At 34.5% G+C, this 16,608-nt stretch overlaps 2 protein-coding genes, 2 non-coding genes and 1 pseudogene across 8 annotated transcripts; all 5 read left to right on the top strand.

The window, feature by feature from the left end:
- The first annotated feature begins 1,350 nt into the window (after positions 1-1,350).
- Positions 1,351-6,790, top strand: LOC130960281 (40S ribosomal protein S28-like). Of its 5 annotated transcripts, none has more exons than XM_057885651.1 (4): positions 1,351-5,161; positions 5,248-5,374; positions 5,495-5,672; positions 6,305-6,508. In XM_057885651.1, exon 1 carries the CDS (start codon positions 1,429-1,431, stop codon positions 5,113-5,115), a length of 3,687 nt encoding a protein of 1,228 aa, XP_057741634.1. In that variant the 5' UTR covers positions 1,351-1,428; the 3' UTR covers positions 5,116-5,161; positions 5,248-5,374; positions 5,495-5,672; positions 6,305-6,508. The 5 variants fall into 5 exon arrangements, with proteins under 5 accessions (XP_057741634.1, XP_057741633.1, XP_057741635.1 ...); XM_057885650.1 differs by having other exon boundaries at positions 5,499-5,672; XM_057885652.1 differs by having other exon boundaries at positions 5,301-5,374; positions 5,499-5,672.
- A 2,752-nt stretch (positions 6,791-9,542) lies between these two features.
- On the top strand, positions 9,543-12,390 carry LOC130961917 (putative disease resistance RPP13-like protein 1; annotated as a pseudogene).
- A 1,471-nt stretch (positions 12,391-13,861) lies between these two features.
- LOC130960233 (40S ribosomal protein S5) lies at positions 13,862-16,219 on the top strand. The gene is made up of 5 exons (XM_057885577.1): positions 13,862-14,033; positions 14,134-14,228; positions 14,645-14,916; positions 15,721-15,924; positions 15,999-16,219. Exons 2-5 carry the CDS (start codon positions 14,136-14,138, stop codon positions 16,051-16,053), a joined length of 624 nt encoding a protein of 207 aa, XP_057741560.1. The 5' UTR covers positions 13,862-14,033; positions 14,134-14,135; the 3' UTR covers positions 16,054-16,219.
- Positions 15,072-15,153, top strand: LOC130964689 (small nucleolar RNA Z102/R77). Its single transcript, XR_009080774.1, has one exon. It is a non-coding gene; the product is annotated as a small nucleolar RNA Z102/R77 (small nucleolar RNA).
- On the top strand, positions 15,469-15,551 carry LOC130964688 (small nucleolar RNA Z102/R77). Its single transcript, XR_009080773.1, has one exon. It is a non-coding gene; the product is annotated as a small nucleolar RNA Z102/R77 (small nucleolar RNA).
- Positions 16,220-16,608: the final 389 nt, after the last annotated feature.

The following is a 16,608-nucleotide window of genomic DNA, read 5'->3' on the forward strand; positions in this document are numbered from 1 at the left end:
TGTGATTTGATTTTGATATAATGCTTTCCCCACTCTGATATTGAGCTGTGGATATGACCTTATGTTTATATAAACAAAATCCTTTGATTACAAGGCATAACTAAGCTGCAATTTGTTAAGCACTTTGTGAGATTTGAAAATCAGGGGTTTTTTAACAGGAAAAGAATTTCTGATGTCATTGTTTGGCTGATTCGAACATAAACAAATTAGAACCCAAATAACTAAGGAGGTCCAAATTTTATTTGGAAACCAGGCTATAACCATGGACGGGGCATTAGGTTCTTCAGACAAAAAGGAAATTTGTTAGACTATTGTTTATATCTAAAGTGCACTTCTGTTTTCTTTGGTCCAAAATGGAGAAATTTAACCCTTTCAATCTGCTAGAGTGTTGAAAGTTGAAACTAATTTTAACACTAAATAGTTTTATGCTATGAGCTCTGACCCTTAAATAACTAGTAACTAATTACATGGATTTTAAATAATTACTATCTACATCAACTAATGAATCTCTAGTTCAAGCTTCTAACGATTAAAAAGTACTAACAAAAAAAGAAACCTGCATAGTGAGACAAGTATTGGTGGCTAACAAGTACTAATAATTAGCTTGTTTCATTAAACACAGTGAGTGATACCAAAAAATGTGAAGGAAACATCAATGCTATTCGTTGAATTGCCACAATGTTTCGCAACTATTGTCCTAGCTTGGCCTTCTTGTCATTAGTGTTCGTTCTTTACTATTTAGATAAATAAAAGTTCAAAACTGTAATAATAAGAAGCAATATTTGTGATCAATCAAGCAACTAAATAATCTGAAAACTGAGGTAGTTGAAAGAATGAAGAGTGAAAGTTTTCCTAGTGATTTTCCAGTTTACTAGTATCAAATAACATAAAATTGCAACAAACTATTAACTGTCTCAACTTATTACTAACACATATATCTCTTTTATGAGTCTATATCTATCAAGTTTGGCATAAACTTCACGCAATTAAATTTTCATTGCACTGTTAAAAAAAGGGGTCAAATATATAAATGGGTACAACTAAGTAGCCTGGTATGTAAAGTTGTTCAAAGTCCCCACTACTCGTTTTCCTTGGACAGAGCACTGAAAAAAAAATGTGAAGGAAACACCCTCTTAGAATAAAATTAGAATAGAATATCATATGCCATTGGACGTGGAACAATTTGTGCTGAAAGTAGGTGAAGTCAAGCTCTTATATTAAAAAAAAAATCATCAGTGGCATCATTTGTCCAACAAGTGGGACATTTCATGAATAATTTTAGTATCGCTTGCTTCTAATACCAATAATCTTAAAGTCAATATGTTTCTGCTTATACATATCAGAGTAGGACAATATACTTCACTAGATACCTCCATTTCCTTTCATTTGCTCGATTTCTTATATTCTTATCAATTGACCTTGAGAAACATGGCTGCCGAACTTGTGGGTGGAGCTGTTCTGTCTTCTATTCTTAATGTTGTTTTTGAGAGGATGTCCTCACCAGAAGTTGCTAACTGGATCAAAGGGAAGAAGCTTACCCAGAAGCTGCTTGGAAGGTTGAAGACTACTCTTTATGCTGTTCAAGCCTTTCTCATTGATGCTGAGCAGAAGCAGATCAAGGAGAGAGCTGTCAAGGACTGGCTCGATACTCTCAAAGATGCTATGTATGTTGCTGATGACTTGCTGGATGAAGTCTTCACCAAAGCTGCCACTCAAAAGGATCCAGGTACCTTCTTCTCTCGTTATCTCAATTTGCAAGATAGGGAGATAGCAAACTGCATGGAGGAAATTATTGATAAGATAGAATCTATTGTGAAACAAAAAGACACTCTTGGTCTTAGAGAGATTCCTAAGGAGAACATGTCATGGAGGATTACAACATCTCTAGTTGAAAGATCCAATATATATGGCAGGGAAAAAGACAAGGAGGTCATAGTGAAATTGTTGTTGGACGACGATGATACTACTGATGGTGATATACCTGTGATTCCCATTGTGGGCATGGGAGGAATAGGAAAGACTACTTTGGCCCAATTGGTGTACCATGATGACGAAGTGAAGAAGAATTTTGATTTTCAAGCTTGGGTTTGTGTGTCCGAAGAGTTTGATGTTATCAAGGTCACCAAGACTATAATTGAAACAATAACTTCACGATCTTGTAAGTTGACAGATTTGAATTTACTTCAACATGATTTAAAGGAAAAGCTGGCCAGACGAAAATTCTTTGTTGTCTTGGATGATGCATGGAATGAAGATTATGACGCTTGGAATAGCCTTCTAAAACCTTTTCAGAATCGAGTTAAGGGAAGTAAAATTCTCATAACTACTAGAAGTAAAAAGGTCGCTTCTATAGTGCAAACTGTTCCACCTCATGAACTAAGTTTATTGTCTCATGAAGATTGTTGGTTAGTGTTTTCAAAGCATGCACGTCTTTCCACTGACTCTATGCAGAATACAACTTTGGGAAAGGTTGGCAGAAATATTGTAAAGAAGTGTAATGGATTGCCATTGGCAGCTCAAGCCCTTGGAAGCTTATTGCGTGGGAATTCTGATGTCAAGTACTGGAATCATATATTGAAGAGTGAGATCTGGGAATTCTCTGATGACAGGATAAAAGTTGTACCGGCATTAAGAATTAGCTACTATTATCTTCCTTCATGCTTGAAAGAGTGCTTTGTTTATTGTTCCTTGTATCCCAAAGACCATGAATTCGACAAAGATGAATTGATTTTGTTATGGATGGCAGAAAATTTTTTACAACCAGTAGGAAAAAAAATTATGGAAGAAGTTGGCGATGAATATTTTGATGAATTAGTTGCGAGATCATTTTTCCAGCCTCATAGTACTCGGGAAAAGATATTTGTGTTGCATGATCTGGTGCATGATTTGGCAATGATCTTTGGTGGAGAGTTCTATTTTAGAGCTGAGGAGGTTGAGAATACTGTTGAAGTTGATATTAAAACTCGTCATTTGTCACATAATGCTAAAGGCAATTACCCAATGTCAAAACTTCTGGGAGTTTGTGACAAAGTAAAACATACAAGGACATTTCTTGAAGTTAATTTGGATTGGGGGATTCCATTCAACATGGAAAACGCACCATGCATTTTACTCTCACAATTGAAGTACTTGAGAGTTTTGTCGTTTAAATGCTTCCCTCTTGACTCACTTCCTGATTCAATAGGTGAGTTGATTCATTTGCGTTACTTGGATCTATCGAAGACCTACATTGTGACATTGCCTGAGTCATTGGGTAACCTGTACAATTTGCAGACTTTGAAGCTGAATGGATGTGCAAATCTGAAAATTCTTCCAGCTGGCATGCAAAATCTTGTCAATTTGCGTCACCTTGATATTACAGGGACTAGTTTGCATGAGATGCCGAAAGGCATGAGCAAATTGAAAGGTTTGCAGTTTTTAAGCAACTACATTGTTGGGAAGCATGAAGAGAACAAGATCAAAGAACTGGGAGCACTTGCAAATCTACACCAATCAATTTCCATTACCAAATTGGAGAATGTGGTCAACAGCAATGAAGCTTCAGAGGCAAGAATGTGTAATAAGGATGGCATTAACTCTTTGAGCTTGTTGTGGTCAATAGATAAAGATGAGAACACAGTAGATTCCCAAATTGAAAGAGATATACTTGACAAGTTACGACCTCACAGTAATTTGAAAGAACTACAAATCAGGGGTTACAGGGGTACAACACTTCCAGATTGGTTGGGGCATTCTTCCTACCACAACATCACCAAGGTACTTATGGGCGGTTTCCTTTCAGGTGGTTTCAGAAATTGTTGTATGCTTCCTTCACTTGGAGAGTTGCCTTCTTTGAAGCACCTAAAAATTAAAGGCTTTGAAAGGCTTGGGATTGTTGGTGCTGAATTTTACCAAAACCATGATTCTTGTGTGGGGACACCTTTTCCAATGCTTGAAACACTCTGGTTTGAATCAATGCCTTGCTGGAAGGAGTGGCGTTCTTTAGAGTTCAATGCATTTCCCAGACTTAGGAAGCTTACCATATGGGGGTGTCCCATGTTGACAGGAGATTTGCCCAATCATCTACCATCTTTGAAATATCTTGATATTCGGAATTGCGAGCAGCTGAGTTCTTGCCTTCCAAGAGCTCCTGCTATTACCAAATTGTGTCTACTTCATAGCAATAATGTGAGAATTTTAGAGCTACCTCCTTTATTGCATGAACTATTAATCAAAGGAAAGAATCTAGTGGAAGCCGTCGTGCCGGCCATAAAGAACACCCAACTGAGTTGCCTCACATCTTTATCCATCTCAGATTGTTCCTCCCATATATTGTTTCCATTGAGTAGTATTCCTGCATCAGTGAAAAAGTTGAGGATATCAAGTTGTAGAAACTTAGAATTCCAAATTGAAGGCCAACACGACTCGCTGCATATACTTGAAATAACTAACAGCTGTGATTTGGTTACATCCTTCTCATTGTTGGATTCCTTTCCTAATCTCGTGTGTGCTGACATCACGGACTGTGAAAAGATGGAGTCTGTTGTGGTGTCACGCTCTCTTTCACGTCTCCGTTCATTATATATATGCAACTGTGCCAGATTGAAATCCATTTCCACGCTGTGGACAGCAGCACCTCAGCTAGAGAATCTCACAATAATGGGCTGTCCAGAAATCGATTTGTCTGCTATAAGGGATCCACAATGTAGCTTGAGATCTCTTCGCATCGGCTACTTCGAGAAGCTAGTGAGCAGTGCAGCATTGATGAATTTGCAATTTCATGGGCTTACTCATCTTACCATTGAAGGTGAATGCGAAAGTGTGAGTGTGAAGTCTCTCCCAAAGGAAGGTTGGTTGCCTGCATGCCTTGAGTCTCTCATACTGAATCGCATTAAAAGTGTGGAGACGTTGGAATGCAAGGGACTAGTCCACCTCAACTCCCTCCGAAATTTAACCATCATTGAATGTCCCAAGCTGGAGAATATTGAGGGAGAAAAGCTACCTGCTTCTCTAATTCGACTCATCATCAAAGAAAGCCATTTGCTTGGTAAGAGGTGTGAGATGAAGGACCTAGAAGTTTGGCCTAAAATTTCCCACATCCGCGGCATTCATGTTAATGGAAGATGGATTTGGTAGATGGTAACACAAGATTTTGCACAAATATTTACACACTGCATATAAAGTGAGTCAGTAGTTTTCATTCTTTATCTGCTTTACAGTATTCTTGTTGTTCATTCTTATTAATGTCTTATATCATTCCTTACACAGCTAACACTTCATACCTTCTCCTGAATGACTTCTCTCCTCATTCTCAACTCTAGCACAGGACAGCATACAGCCGCATGAAGAATATTCAATTATTTGAATATGAAGAGTGGTCCAAAATCTTAAAGAGGTAATCATTTGAATCTGTCTAAAGTTGCTGCTTTTTATTGATATTTATTTGTTTCTTTGCATAAAGTTTCATTCTCTTGCAATTGAAGACAGTTGTTTCTTCTTCAACTTTTGCTGCTAGGCAGGTATTGATGTTTACGAAGATATCTCTACTTCAATATTGTCAAAAACTTCAGCTACCATCTCCTGAGGCGTTACCTTATTTGTATAAACTACCCTGCTCTTTGACATGATTTGTTCCACATGTTTAGACAAAGCAAGATGTTTACAAGTTTTGACAATATTATTACTTCAGCAAGGTATATTCCAAACCTTATATGCTCATTACCATGAAAATGGAACAAAGTAGCTTATAAATACGTTTTTTTCCTTGCATTGACATGCTTTTCTAGATCTCCGTAATGATTTATGACTTGTTTCGTAAAATCCTGATCTTTCACTTAAAGTAGTTAAGGTGTGTTTTGTAGTATTCATTTGGAATGTGAAAATATTGAAGTTTATGCATAATCTTCTTCAGAAGATGTTTTGCATTGGGTCATATTCTATGGCATATTTGCAGGACTAAAGGTTTTGAATTACAATGGCTGTTAATTTATCATAGCTTTTGAACTATCAAAGTTTGTATGATCTGGGTTGCTATTACTGTTGTGTTTCAGCAACTTTAATATGTTTCCTGTTCAATTGAATGCTGTTTTCGTAGTTGTTGGATTAGATTTCAATTGAAAATTTAAGAACCTTGCATGTCTCAGTGTGTGATTTGCATTTCTTCAAATCCTTGCCTACCATAGTCAATAAGGATGCGGCTTTTTCTAGATAGCTGGCATTTAAAACGGTTGAATATGTGTGTGCAAATTTTGTAGTCATTACTGCTGCAATATCCACAACCTTGTCCTCCCTCCCTAAAGTTTTAATGTTGATTTTGTTTGAGCAGGATGGATACTGGCATAAACCATGCTATCGTTGTCAAGGTTATAGGTGGCACTGGGTCAAGAGGGCAAGTGACCCAGGTTAGAGTCAAGTTTCTGGATGATCAAAACCGCCACATCATGAGGAATGTGAAGGGACCAATGAGAGAAGGTGACATTCTCACCCTACTCGAGTCTGAGAGAGAAGCAAGAAGGTTGCACTGGACTGAAATTTTGGAAACAGAGACTGAAATTTTAGTTCTAGTCTTTGATTATCAAATACAATACTAAGTCCCATTACCCAGTCTTAGTCTCAGTACCCCTTACTAAAAGCCACCTAAAAATGTTGTGGATTTTAGTTCCTCTGGTTTCAATTTTAATGGTAGTTAGCAGGTGGCATAGGTCGATGCTACTTTTGTTGTCCTAGATCTATACCGTGCTCTTGTTATGAAACTTGAATTTTGATATTGAGGATGCCGAATTTACGAATTTTTATTGTGATTTGATTTTGATATAGTGCTTTCCCTTCTCTAATATTGAGCTGTGCTTATCTTGATATAAACAAAATCCTTTGATCACAAGGCATTACTAAGCTGCAATTTGTTGAGCACTTTAGGTGGGATTTGAAAATCGGGGTATTTTTTTAAGGGAAAAAATTTTCTGATTTCATTGTTTTACTCAAACCTAAACTAATTGAAACCCAAAGAATAACTGAGGTTAATTTTATATGGAAACCAGGCTAGAACCATGGATGGGCATAAGGTACCTGAGACAAAAAGGAAAAAATCTTAGACTATTGGGTTTATCCGTTTATACGTTAGAGCAAATTTTTTCTGTTTTTTTGGTCCGAAGCGAAGAAATTTTACCCTTTTATCGAATGTTGGAATGTTGAAAGTTAAAACTAATTTTAGCACGAAATAGTTTCATGCTTAGACTTTATTTTACTTCTTTGTACTTGAGAAAAATCCCGAGTTAAAACTACAACTACTTCCATAGGTTTCTTTCTCAAGTGCAAGAAGGAATGATGTTTTAGTTACACTTGCTAGCTTGTTGATCTTGAGACACATGACTAAACACTATCAAAATAAGGCAATGTTTATGGTTCATAAGAATGAAGAACCATATATTATACTTCTCAATTTATTTTCTCCTTTAAAAAGATAAAGTGTGATTTTTTATTATTTATTTTATAAATAGAATAAAAAAATATTAAAGAATTAAAGATTATACTTTACATGCTCCACTGAAAAAAATTGAGAGGACCATTCCCATATAGTGGCTCAGTTTCTATTTACTTGCGGCATATTTGCTATTTTATTATACTTCACTTGATGAAGATTAGTGTAGAAAGAGCTGAGAGACTGAACGGCAAGAATTTGACTCATGATGATAAGTACACACTTCAAGTTAAAAATTAGTTAATTACAAAATAACTAGTACCTAATTACATGGATCACAAATAATTACTATCTGTATCAACTAATCAATCACTAGTGCAAGCATCTAGCAATTAAACAATTTTTTTCTAGTGATTAAAAAATACGTAAATTTTACTGCCAAATTACTAGTATAAAACAACGTAAATTAAAACAAACTATTAACCATCTCAACTTATTATTATCACATAACTATCTATCTATTTTTAATATATAAAAATAGATAAATAAGTTTATTCACATTATTTTTAAAATATCTTTTTTCTCTTACTAATACCATACCAACAATATTGCTTATTTGACAAAACTTTAAAATCAACCACTTAATTTTTACTAAATTAATTATTATTTTCAAATCAACAAAAAATAAAATATACAAAATATATACAAATAATAAAAATATATACAAATTAGACTGCAAAATTACCAATGACATTAATTAAAAATTAATAGTGTCTAATCAAATTTGTAACTTACAAAAATCTATATCCCTATATTTATTATATTTTATCGTTATAAATAATATAATAAATTTATAACCCCAATAATTAATTTATTAATTTCTATAAATAATCATCAAATGTAATAAACATATATATTACAAATGTCATAATAATTTATTAATTATAATAAATTTTACGTTACAAATATTCAAATTCCATACTATTTGAACTACTTATATAAGTCTTTTATCACTATTGAGTCAATTCTAGAGCCAATTGTTCACATTGTCTACAAAATTTGTCTACCTAACAAAATCATTTTTCAAATAACATTACATTTAGCATAAGAAATTTATTTTCGCACTACACAACATCTCAAACTTACTCAATGGAGCATCATTCCTTATTTCCTTGGACAATATCACATTATCACCAAATAAACAGATAATTGGTTTATCAAAGTTCACGTAGTTGGCATAGGAAAAACATTAACACCCACAAATGAAGAAGAGTTTCTTTTCTTAGAAATGATTATATTAGATGAAAATGTACAAAACAAACATATTTATTATATCTTTAATTGTATTTTTAAATTGAATATTTTTCAACATTATTTTAAATTTGCATCACTTGAGGCATTGTCTGACAAAGTGGGTCAAAGAAAAATATTAACAGATGATTTCGCTTTATATTATTTCAATTATTCTTATTAAAAATAACTTATTTTAAAAAAAATATACATTTTTATTCGATGTCATTGGAAAACTGCATACACATCAAAAGATTAAGGAGAAAGAAAATCATACAAATTCAAGATACATCTTCGGAAGAAGAACATACATGCAAACACGGAATAAACAACACAATAGAAAGTGCATACAACTCAACAATTTATAAAGAATATATCTTTACAAAGGAAAAGAAGGACGAGCGCCACATACATCAACCAAAACAACTGAAAAAATCAAACCATCGAATAAAATTATTACTTTGTACCACTCTAATATTCAAATCTTTTGTACTATAAATTATTTTAAACAAAATATTTTTTAAATTTAACTTTAATTTATACATATTTAATTTAATTCTACAAAACATAACTAATTTTAATATTTATTATATATTATAATTAATTTACCGTAAGCGCGTCGCGCGGTTTCATTCTAGTATCTTTTATCCTACATCAAGTTTAGCATAAACCTCAACCAATTAAACTTGCATTTTACTGCTTAAAAAAGATCAGAAATAAATCAATGGGTACACTTACTGGTGGGGTCAACTTGTTCAAATTTCCACCACTCGTTTTTCCTTGGACAGAGTACTGAAAAATATCTTAGAAAATATGTTTCGAGATCTAGAACATTGCCTCTTGGGGGTAGGTGAAGCCGAGCTCTAATATTAAAAAATCATCAGTGGCATCATTTGTCAAACAAGTGCTTGCCTTCAAGACCAATCACCTTAAAGCTACATCTATATTTCCACACTCCTTTTTGAGAATAACCTAGTTTACTGCAAAATACTTCCTTTTCCCTTTCTTAGTTTCCTCTTATCTTATCACTTGATCTTGTGAAACATGGCTGCAGCACTTGTGGGTGGAGCTGTTCTGTCTTCCATTCTGAATGTTGTTTTTGATGCTGAGCAGAAGCAGATCAAGGAGAGAGCTGTCAAGGACTGGCTTGATAGTCTCAAAGATGCTATGTATGTTGCTGATGACTTGTTGGATGAAGTCTTCACCAAAGCTGCCACTCAGAAGGATCCAGGTACCTTCTTCTCTCATTATCTCAGTTTGCAAGATAGGGAGATAGCAAACAGGATGGAGGAACTCATTGATAGGATAGAGTCTATTGTGAAGCAAAAAGACACTCTTGGTCTCAGAGAAATTCCTAAGGAGAACATGTCTTGGAGGATTATAACATCTCTAGTTGATAGATCTAATGTATATGGCAGGGAAGATGACAAGGCGGCCATAGTGAACATTTTGTTGGATGATGATGACACTGGTGATGATGATATATCTGTGATTCCTATTGTGGGCATGCGTGGAATAGGAAAGACTGCTTTGGCCCAATTGGTTTACCATGATGATAGAGTGAAGGAGGATTTTGATTTTAGAGGTTGGGTTTGTGTGTCAGAAGGGTTTGATGTCATGAAGGTCACCAAGAATATACTTGATGCTATTACAAAGAGTCTTTGTAACTTGAAAATTTTGAATTTACTCCTACAAGGTTTACAGGAAAAGTTGTTGGGGCAAAGATTCTTTATCGTCTTGGATGATGTATGGAACGAGGATTATTACGATTTGAACATGCTTCTAAAACCTTTTTAACATGAGGTTAAGGGAAGTAAAATTCTCATAACTACTAGAAGTAAAAAAGTGGCTTCTGTGGTGCAAACTGTTTCACCTCATGAACTAAATTTATTGTCTGATGAAGATTGTTGGTTAGTGTTTTCAAAACATGCAAGTCTTTTCACCGACTCTGTTCAGACTTCAACTTTGGAAAAGGTCGGTAGAAAGATTGTAAAGAAGTGTAACGGATTGTCTTTGGCAACTCAATCTCTTGGAGGTTCATTGCGTGGAAATTCTAATGTCAAAGATTGGAATCATATATTGAAGAGTGAGATATGGGAATTCTTTGATGATAGGATAAATATTGTACCTGCATTAAGAATTAGTTATTACTATCTTCCTTCATGTTTGAAAGAGTGTTTTGTTTATTGTTCGTTCACTTCTTTGTATTCCAAGGACCATGAATTTGACAAAGACTTGTTTGTTGGGAAGCGTGAAGAGAACAAGATTACAGAATTGGGAGCACTTGCAAATCTACACAAATCAAGGATGTTCGATAAGAATGGCATTAACTCTTTAAAGTTGAAGTGGTCATCAGATAAAGATGAAAATATAGCTGATTCCCAAATTAAAAGAGATATACTAGACGAGTTACAACCTCACAGTAGTTTAAAAGAACTAGAAATTGGTACAAGATTTCCAGATTGGTTGGGACATTCTTCCTACCACAACATCACCACACTAACTCTGCAAGTTCAATGCATTTCCTCGCCTTAGGGAGCTTATCATAAGGAACTGTCCCATGTTGAGAGGAGACTTGCCTAATCATCTACCATCTTCGCAATCACTTAAGATTATCAAATGCAGTCATCTGAGTTCCTGTCTTCCAAGAGTTCCTACTATGACCTCTTTACACATAGTTGGTGATAATAAAGTGAGAATTGGGGAGCTACCTCCTTTACTGCGTCAACTATCAATTAAAGGAAAGCATCAAGTGGAGTTCGTGATGGAGGCCATTGCGAACATGCAACTGACTTGATGATATCGAATTGCAGAAAATTGGAATTCCAAATTGAAGGCCAACATCACTCCCTGCGGGTACTTAAAATAAGTAACAGCTGTGATTTTTATTTTACTTGCTGCATGAAGAATGTTGAATCATTCAAAGATGCAGAGTGGTCCAAAATCTTCAGGAGGTAATCATTTGAATCTGTCTAAAGTTGTTGCTTTTTATCTATATATATTTACTTCTATGCATAAATTTTCATTCTCTTGCTATTGAAGACAGTTGTTTCTTCTTCAACTTTGGACAGCTAAACTGAGTTTATATGAATTGATGTCCTTCTTTTGTTATATTTTGTTTGTTTTCAGGACAAAGAGATCGAAACAAGTATAATCACAAACTACCTGGTTCTTCAACATGATTCATTCCACATGTTTAGACAAAGCAAGATGTTTATGAGTTTTGACAATGTTATTACTTCAGCGAGTTATATTCCAAACTTATATGCTGATTATTATGAAAATGGAGCAAAGTAGCTTATAAATACTATGGTAGGTTCATATTTATAATACTGTCATGTGAAAATTCATTATTAGTTCATTATGATTCTTGCTCTTTGGCGTTTCTTCCCTTCTTGTTTGTATAGGGACATTGCATTGCAAATAATGGACACTCTCGTGGAGAATAATACTCTCATCATCACTGTGATTGCTTGCTTGCTTCCTTCCTTCCAAAGAAACAATTTAAGAAGCCTATTTTCAAGGCATTGAAGTTTCCAATTGAACAATGATGTAATATAAAATTTTTGTTGACTGAGTTATGTAGTTGAATGCAATCTATCTATTCATTATGTAAAATTGAGTTGGACATGAACCGTAAGAATTAAACTTTGGTCTTTGGAGTATTGTTTCTTTCAGTATGATTCTTGTGTGCAATTGCAATCATGCTCTTTATTTTCAATTTTGCAATTTGCACTACAATACCAGCAGAAAACAAGTAAGGCTTTTTCTAATGATAAACTCAGATATATTGGTCCGTGTTTTTTTTTTTTTTTTTTTTTTTGGGTGAGTATATTTGGTCTCTGTTTGAAAGCCTTAATCGTTCTCTGAAAAAATTAATCCTTTTCTAAAATAAATGATTTATTATCATTTTAATATTTTACTTTAATTTCCATAAATTAAGTATACATCTTTTTAATATATTAATGAACTGGATTCTTATTAGGGGTGGCAAGCGGGAAGCCCGCCCCGCCCCGCCAGAAGCCCGCCCTTTGGCGGGCTGGCTACCGCCGCCCCACCTAGTGAGGCGGTCCTAGAATCCCAGCCCGCCCTGCCTAACTGCGGGCTGGCGGGCTAAACCCGCCAAAGCTCCTCTTTTTTTTTTTTTTTACTATTAACTACTAAATAATATATATAATTTTACAATCATATTAATAAATTTATAATTTCTAAAAGCATAAAAAATTATATTTTTTATATTCATAAACATTAAAATATTTGTAATTATAAATATCTAATAAATATAATTATAAACCAAGTTTTCATCCAAAACATAAGTATAAATATTCTCTCCAAAGCAAAATAAACATAATTTAAAACATAATTATAAATATTGTCTCCAAAGTAACATAAACATAATTCAAACCACTCAATTTTTATCTTCATACTCTTGTAAGTTAGGTTGGGTGAAATTAGGTTTTGGCAAAAAAATTGTAAAAATACTGTCTTACTAAAAGAACACTAAGCCTGGCGGGGAAGTCCGTCCCGCCCCGCCAAAGCCGCGGTTTAAGCGGTGTGGGTTAGGCGGGCCTTTGCTATTTGGCGGTCCCAAATTTTCAACCCGGCCCGTCTTTTTTGGCGGGTTACATGGGCCGACCCAGTGGGTTTAGACCCGTTTGCCACCCCTAATTCTTATGTAGTAAACACAGTAAGTTAATTTCTAACCCTACTTACATAAAAGTATTTTATTGTATTCATACATATGTAAAATTTTACTTCTTAATTTCTATGCCTACAATGTTAATTTCTATGATAATCTATAGCCATAAGACTCATTTTTATTTTTTCAAGCTAAAAATTTTTACACTCTTTTTTATAAAATAAAAATCAATTGAAAAAAAAATGGTTTCCTACAAGCTGGTTGAGCTGATTGACCATAAGTCCATAAGATGATGATTTTTTTTTTTTTGTACTTGTTTCCTTCTCTTTTTGGTTATGCTTCCTTTCCTCTTTTGTTTTGGTCATGGTCTGAGTTTATTTTATTTAACCAACCTTACAATAATTAGAGAATACTGGGCCAGTCAACATGGTCTACAATTCTAATTACGGTTCCTTTCCAAGCAAAACCTCTTAGCTTAGGGCTCCTTTGACTGTTCCCAAAAATCATGGTGCTTTCTAAAGTCCACAAAAAAAAAAACCACAAAAAACAGAAAAGAAATTAGGGTTCCTTTCTGATCAAGGTATAAATAACGAAATTCCAAAACCGGCCCCAAGTAGGGTTTTCGCTTTCCGAAGTGTGTTCGACTAATCCCTTATACTCTCACAGCATAGAACCCTAAGCGGCACAACACCCTTTCTGCTTCAACAAGTTCGTCTCCGTTTTCTTCTTTCTTCGATCTGCATCTCTTTTCTCTTTCAATCTTTACACTTAGCTAACTATCTTTTCTGTGTTCAATTTTCGTTTGCAGGAATGGCTGACGTAGTCCAAGAGGTTAGCGTTGTTCCAGATCCTACTCAGATCGATGTCAAGCTCTTCAACCGTTGGAGCTTCGATGACGTTCAGGTACTTCTTCTCTCCCCTTCTTCCTTTAATTAAGAATGAAAAACACCAATTGTTTTTCTCACTCTGCGAATTGATGTTTCGTGAGCTAAAATAACAACGAGTTTTAAGTTCAGCGTAGATACTTTTATGGAGCACTCTGTTTCAACTATTAATGAAATAAAAAAAGTTTTAATATAATGCATTTCATTTTATCTATTAAGAGAAAGCTAATTGTGAGTTAAATTAACTAAACCGTGGACCGAAACTGTTAGATCACTAGTTTGTAGCTCAATTGGTAGTTAAAGTGGCTATTGATCCGTGCTTTAACTTGGTTTATCAATTAGAATATTGACAATACATTTTTATATTCGAAGTCAATCTCGAATGTGAATGTGTTATTGGTTATATTGAAATTCTTCGTTGTTTTCTGTTGTTAGGTTACTGATATTTCTCTGGCTGATTATATTGGAGTGGTCCCATCCAAGCATGCAACCTATGTTCCTCACACTGCTGGTAGGTACTCAGTCAAGAGGTTCAGGAAAGCCCAGTGCCCAATTGTTGAGAGGCTTACCAACTCTCTCATGATGCACGGGAGGAACAACGGAAAGAAACTAATGGCTGTGAGGATTATCAAGCATGCTATGGAAATTATTCATTTGCTCACTGACCAGAATCCAATTCAGGTTATCGTTGATGCCGTTATCAACAGGTATGTAGGTGCTGGTGCATAGAATAGGTTTTTCTATTATTGTTTACATGTTTGTGGGTTTAAATGGATGCATAGTTAAAAATGATAATATACATAAACGTCAATTTTGATATTGATAAACTTCATGTTGTCTTTGTATTATGTTGGACTTTGGAGAATAGAATGATGAATATGTGTTTCCCTATTGGTTTGATTGCCTGAATGATGGCATTTTGTATTAGCTCAATCTGACTATTCTCCTTGTCTACACCATGCGTTATTGTTTCTTATTGGGAATTGTCAATCAAATGTATCCAATCTTATAAAGCAATTAGTAATTACTTGATTAGGTACTGAATAAAGTCACATTTGCATTGTAAAGAATAGAAATATATGTGCACCATATAAATATATAATAGCCACTATCTGTGCATTAAAATGTAATGAAAAGGAAATATGACTTCCTTGCTTAGCCATCTAGTTTTTATATTTATGTAATATATTGATTTGGTTATCTTGGTCTCAACGTGTCTTAATTTATTTTTACGAAGTGGTTTACTATAAAAAGCTTGAGAATGAAGTGATGATTAGTTGTTTCCCTATTGGTTTGATTGCCTGGATGATGGCATCTATGTATTAGCTCTATCTGATCATTCTTCTTTTTAATCTAAATTAGAGTTTGTTGTCTTGTGATGTTATCTACATAATTCAGTATTTTGCAATATGCATTTTACTCTTGTAAGTGGCTGTAGGTAGAAAATGTTAGTACTGATTTTCTGTCATACACCAAATTTCCGATTTATCTAATTGCATATATTTCAATAGTGGTCCCCGTGAGGATGCAACTCGAATTGGTTCTGCTGGAGTTGTGAGGCGACAGGCTGTGGACATTTCACCGCTTCGTCGTGTTAATCAGGCCATCTATCTTCTAACAACAGGCGCTCGGGAAGCTGCTTTTAGAAATATCAAGACAATTGCTGAATGTTTGGCAGATGAGCTCATTAACGCAGCAAAAGGTTCATCCAACAGGTATACATGGCTTTGAACATTTTCTCCAATTTATATTGCTGTGGGTTTGCTGAGAATTATTTGCTCCATTTCAGCTATGCTATCAAGAAAAAGGATGAAATCGAGAGAGTTGCTAAGGCAAATCGTTAAACAGCTAGGGGAAGCAGTCTTGGTGACCAGAGATTTTCTTATTATGTATTTTATTTCACCATAGCTAAGTTAAAGATGTTGTGGTACTTTTGCTGGCTTATAGTATACTGAGCTGTTCGCTTGGCTGGTTCATATGTTATGAAAGATTTTGTTGCTTGGACGTAAATTTGTCATCCAAAACCGTGAGTTTTTTAGCGATTAGGTTTACAATCACTATGTTGATTTCAACGATTCTGTGAAGTTGTTTTCGTCCACAAATGGTTGGTTTGCCACAATTTAAAAGTGACCCATAATCATCACATAATTGGCTGAATCCAGAATTAGAGATATTAACAAATGGGATAAATAATTCTGTTTTTATTTATTGGTTTACATAAAACAATCTATTTACGGGATGTGGTACTGAATTAAAGATCTGAAATTTTACCCTAAAATGGAACGTTAAATGCTATGTATGAATTATCAAATATTACAAGGAATATTAATCATTTTTTGGTTACTACGTAGTTGGATGTACTTAACTACTAGTTGTGTGGAAGTAATAATGTTCAGTTG

The sequence above is a fragment of the Arachis stenosperma genome, chromosome 2, assembly GCF_014773155.1.
Source record: "Arachis stenosperma cultivar V10309 chromosome 2, arast.V10309.gnm1.PFL2, whole genome shotgun sequence".
In the NCBI taxonomy this organism is placed as follows: Eukaryota; Viridiplantae; Streptophyta; class Magnoliopsida; order Fabales; family Fabaceae; genus Arachis; species Arachis stenosperma.

Bases quoted from the DNA above. Each gene is read 5' to 3' on its own strand.
- LOC130960281 (XM_057885651.1), top strand. From the start codon at position 1,429: ATGGCTGCCGAACTTGTGGGTGGAGCTGTTCTGTCTTCTATTCTTAAT.
- LOC130960233 (XM_057885577.1), top strand. From the start codon at position 14,136: ATGGCTGACGTAGTCCAAGAGGTTAGCGTTGTTCCAGATCCTACTCAG. The intron at 14,917-15,720 runs GTATGTAGGTGC...ATATTTCAATAG, and splicing joins GTTGATGCCGTTATCAACAG to TGGTCCCCGTGAGGATGCAA. The intron at 15,925-15,998 runs GTATACATGGCT...GCTCCATTTCAG, and splicing joins GCAAAAGGTTCATCCAACAG to CTATGCTATCAAGAAAAAGG.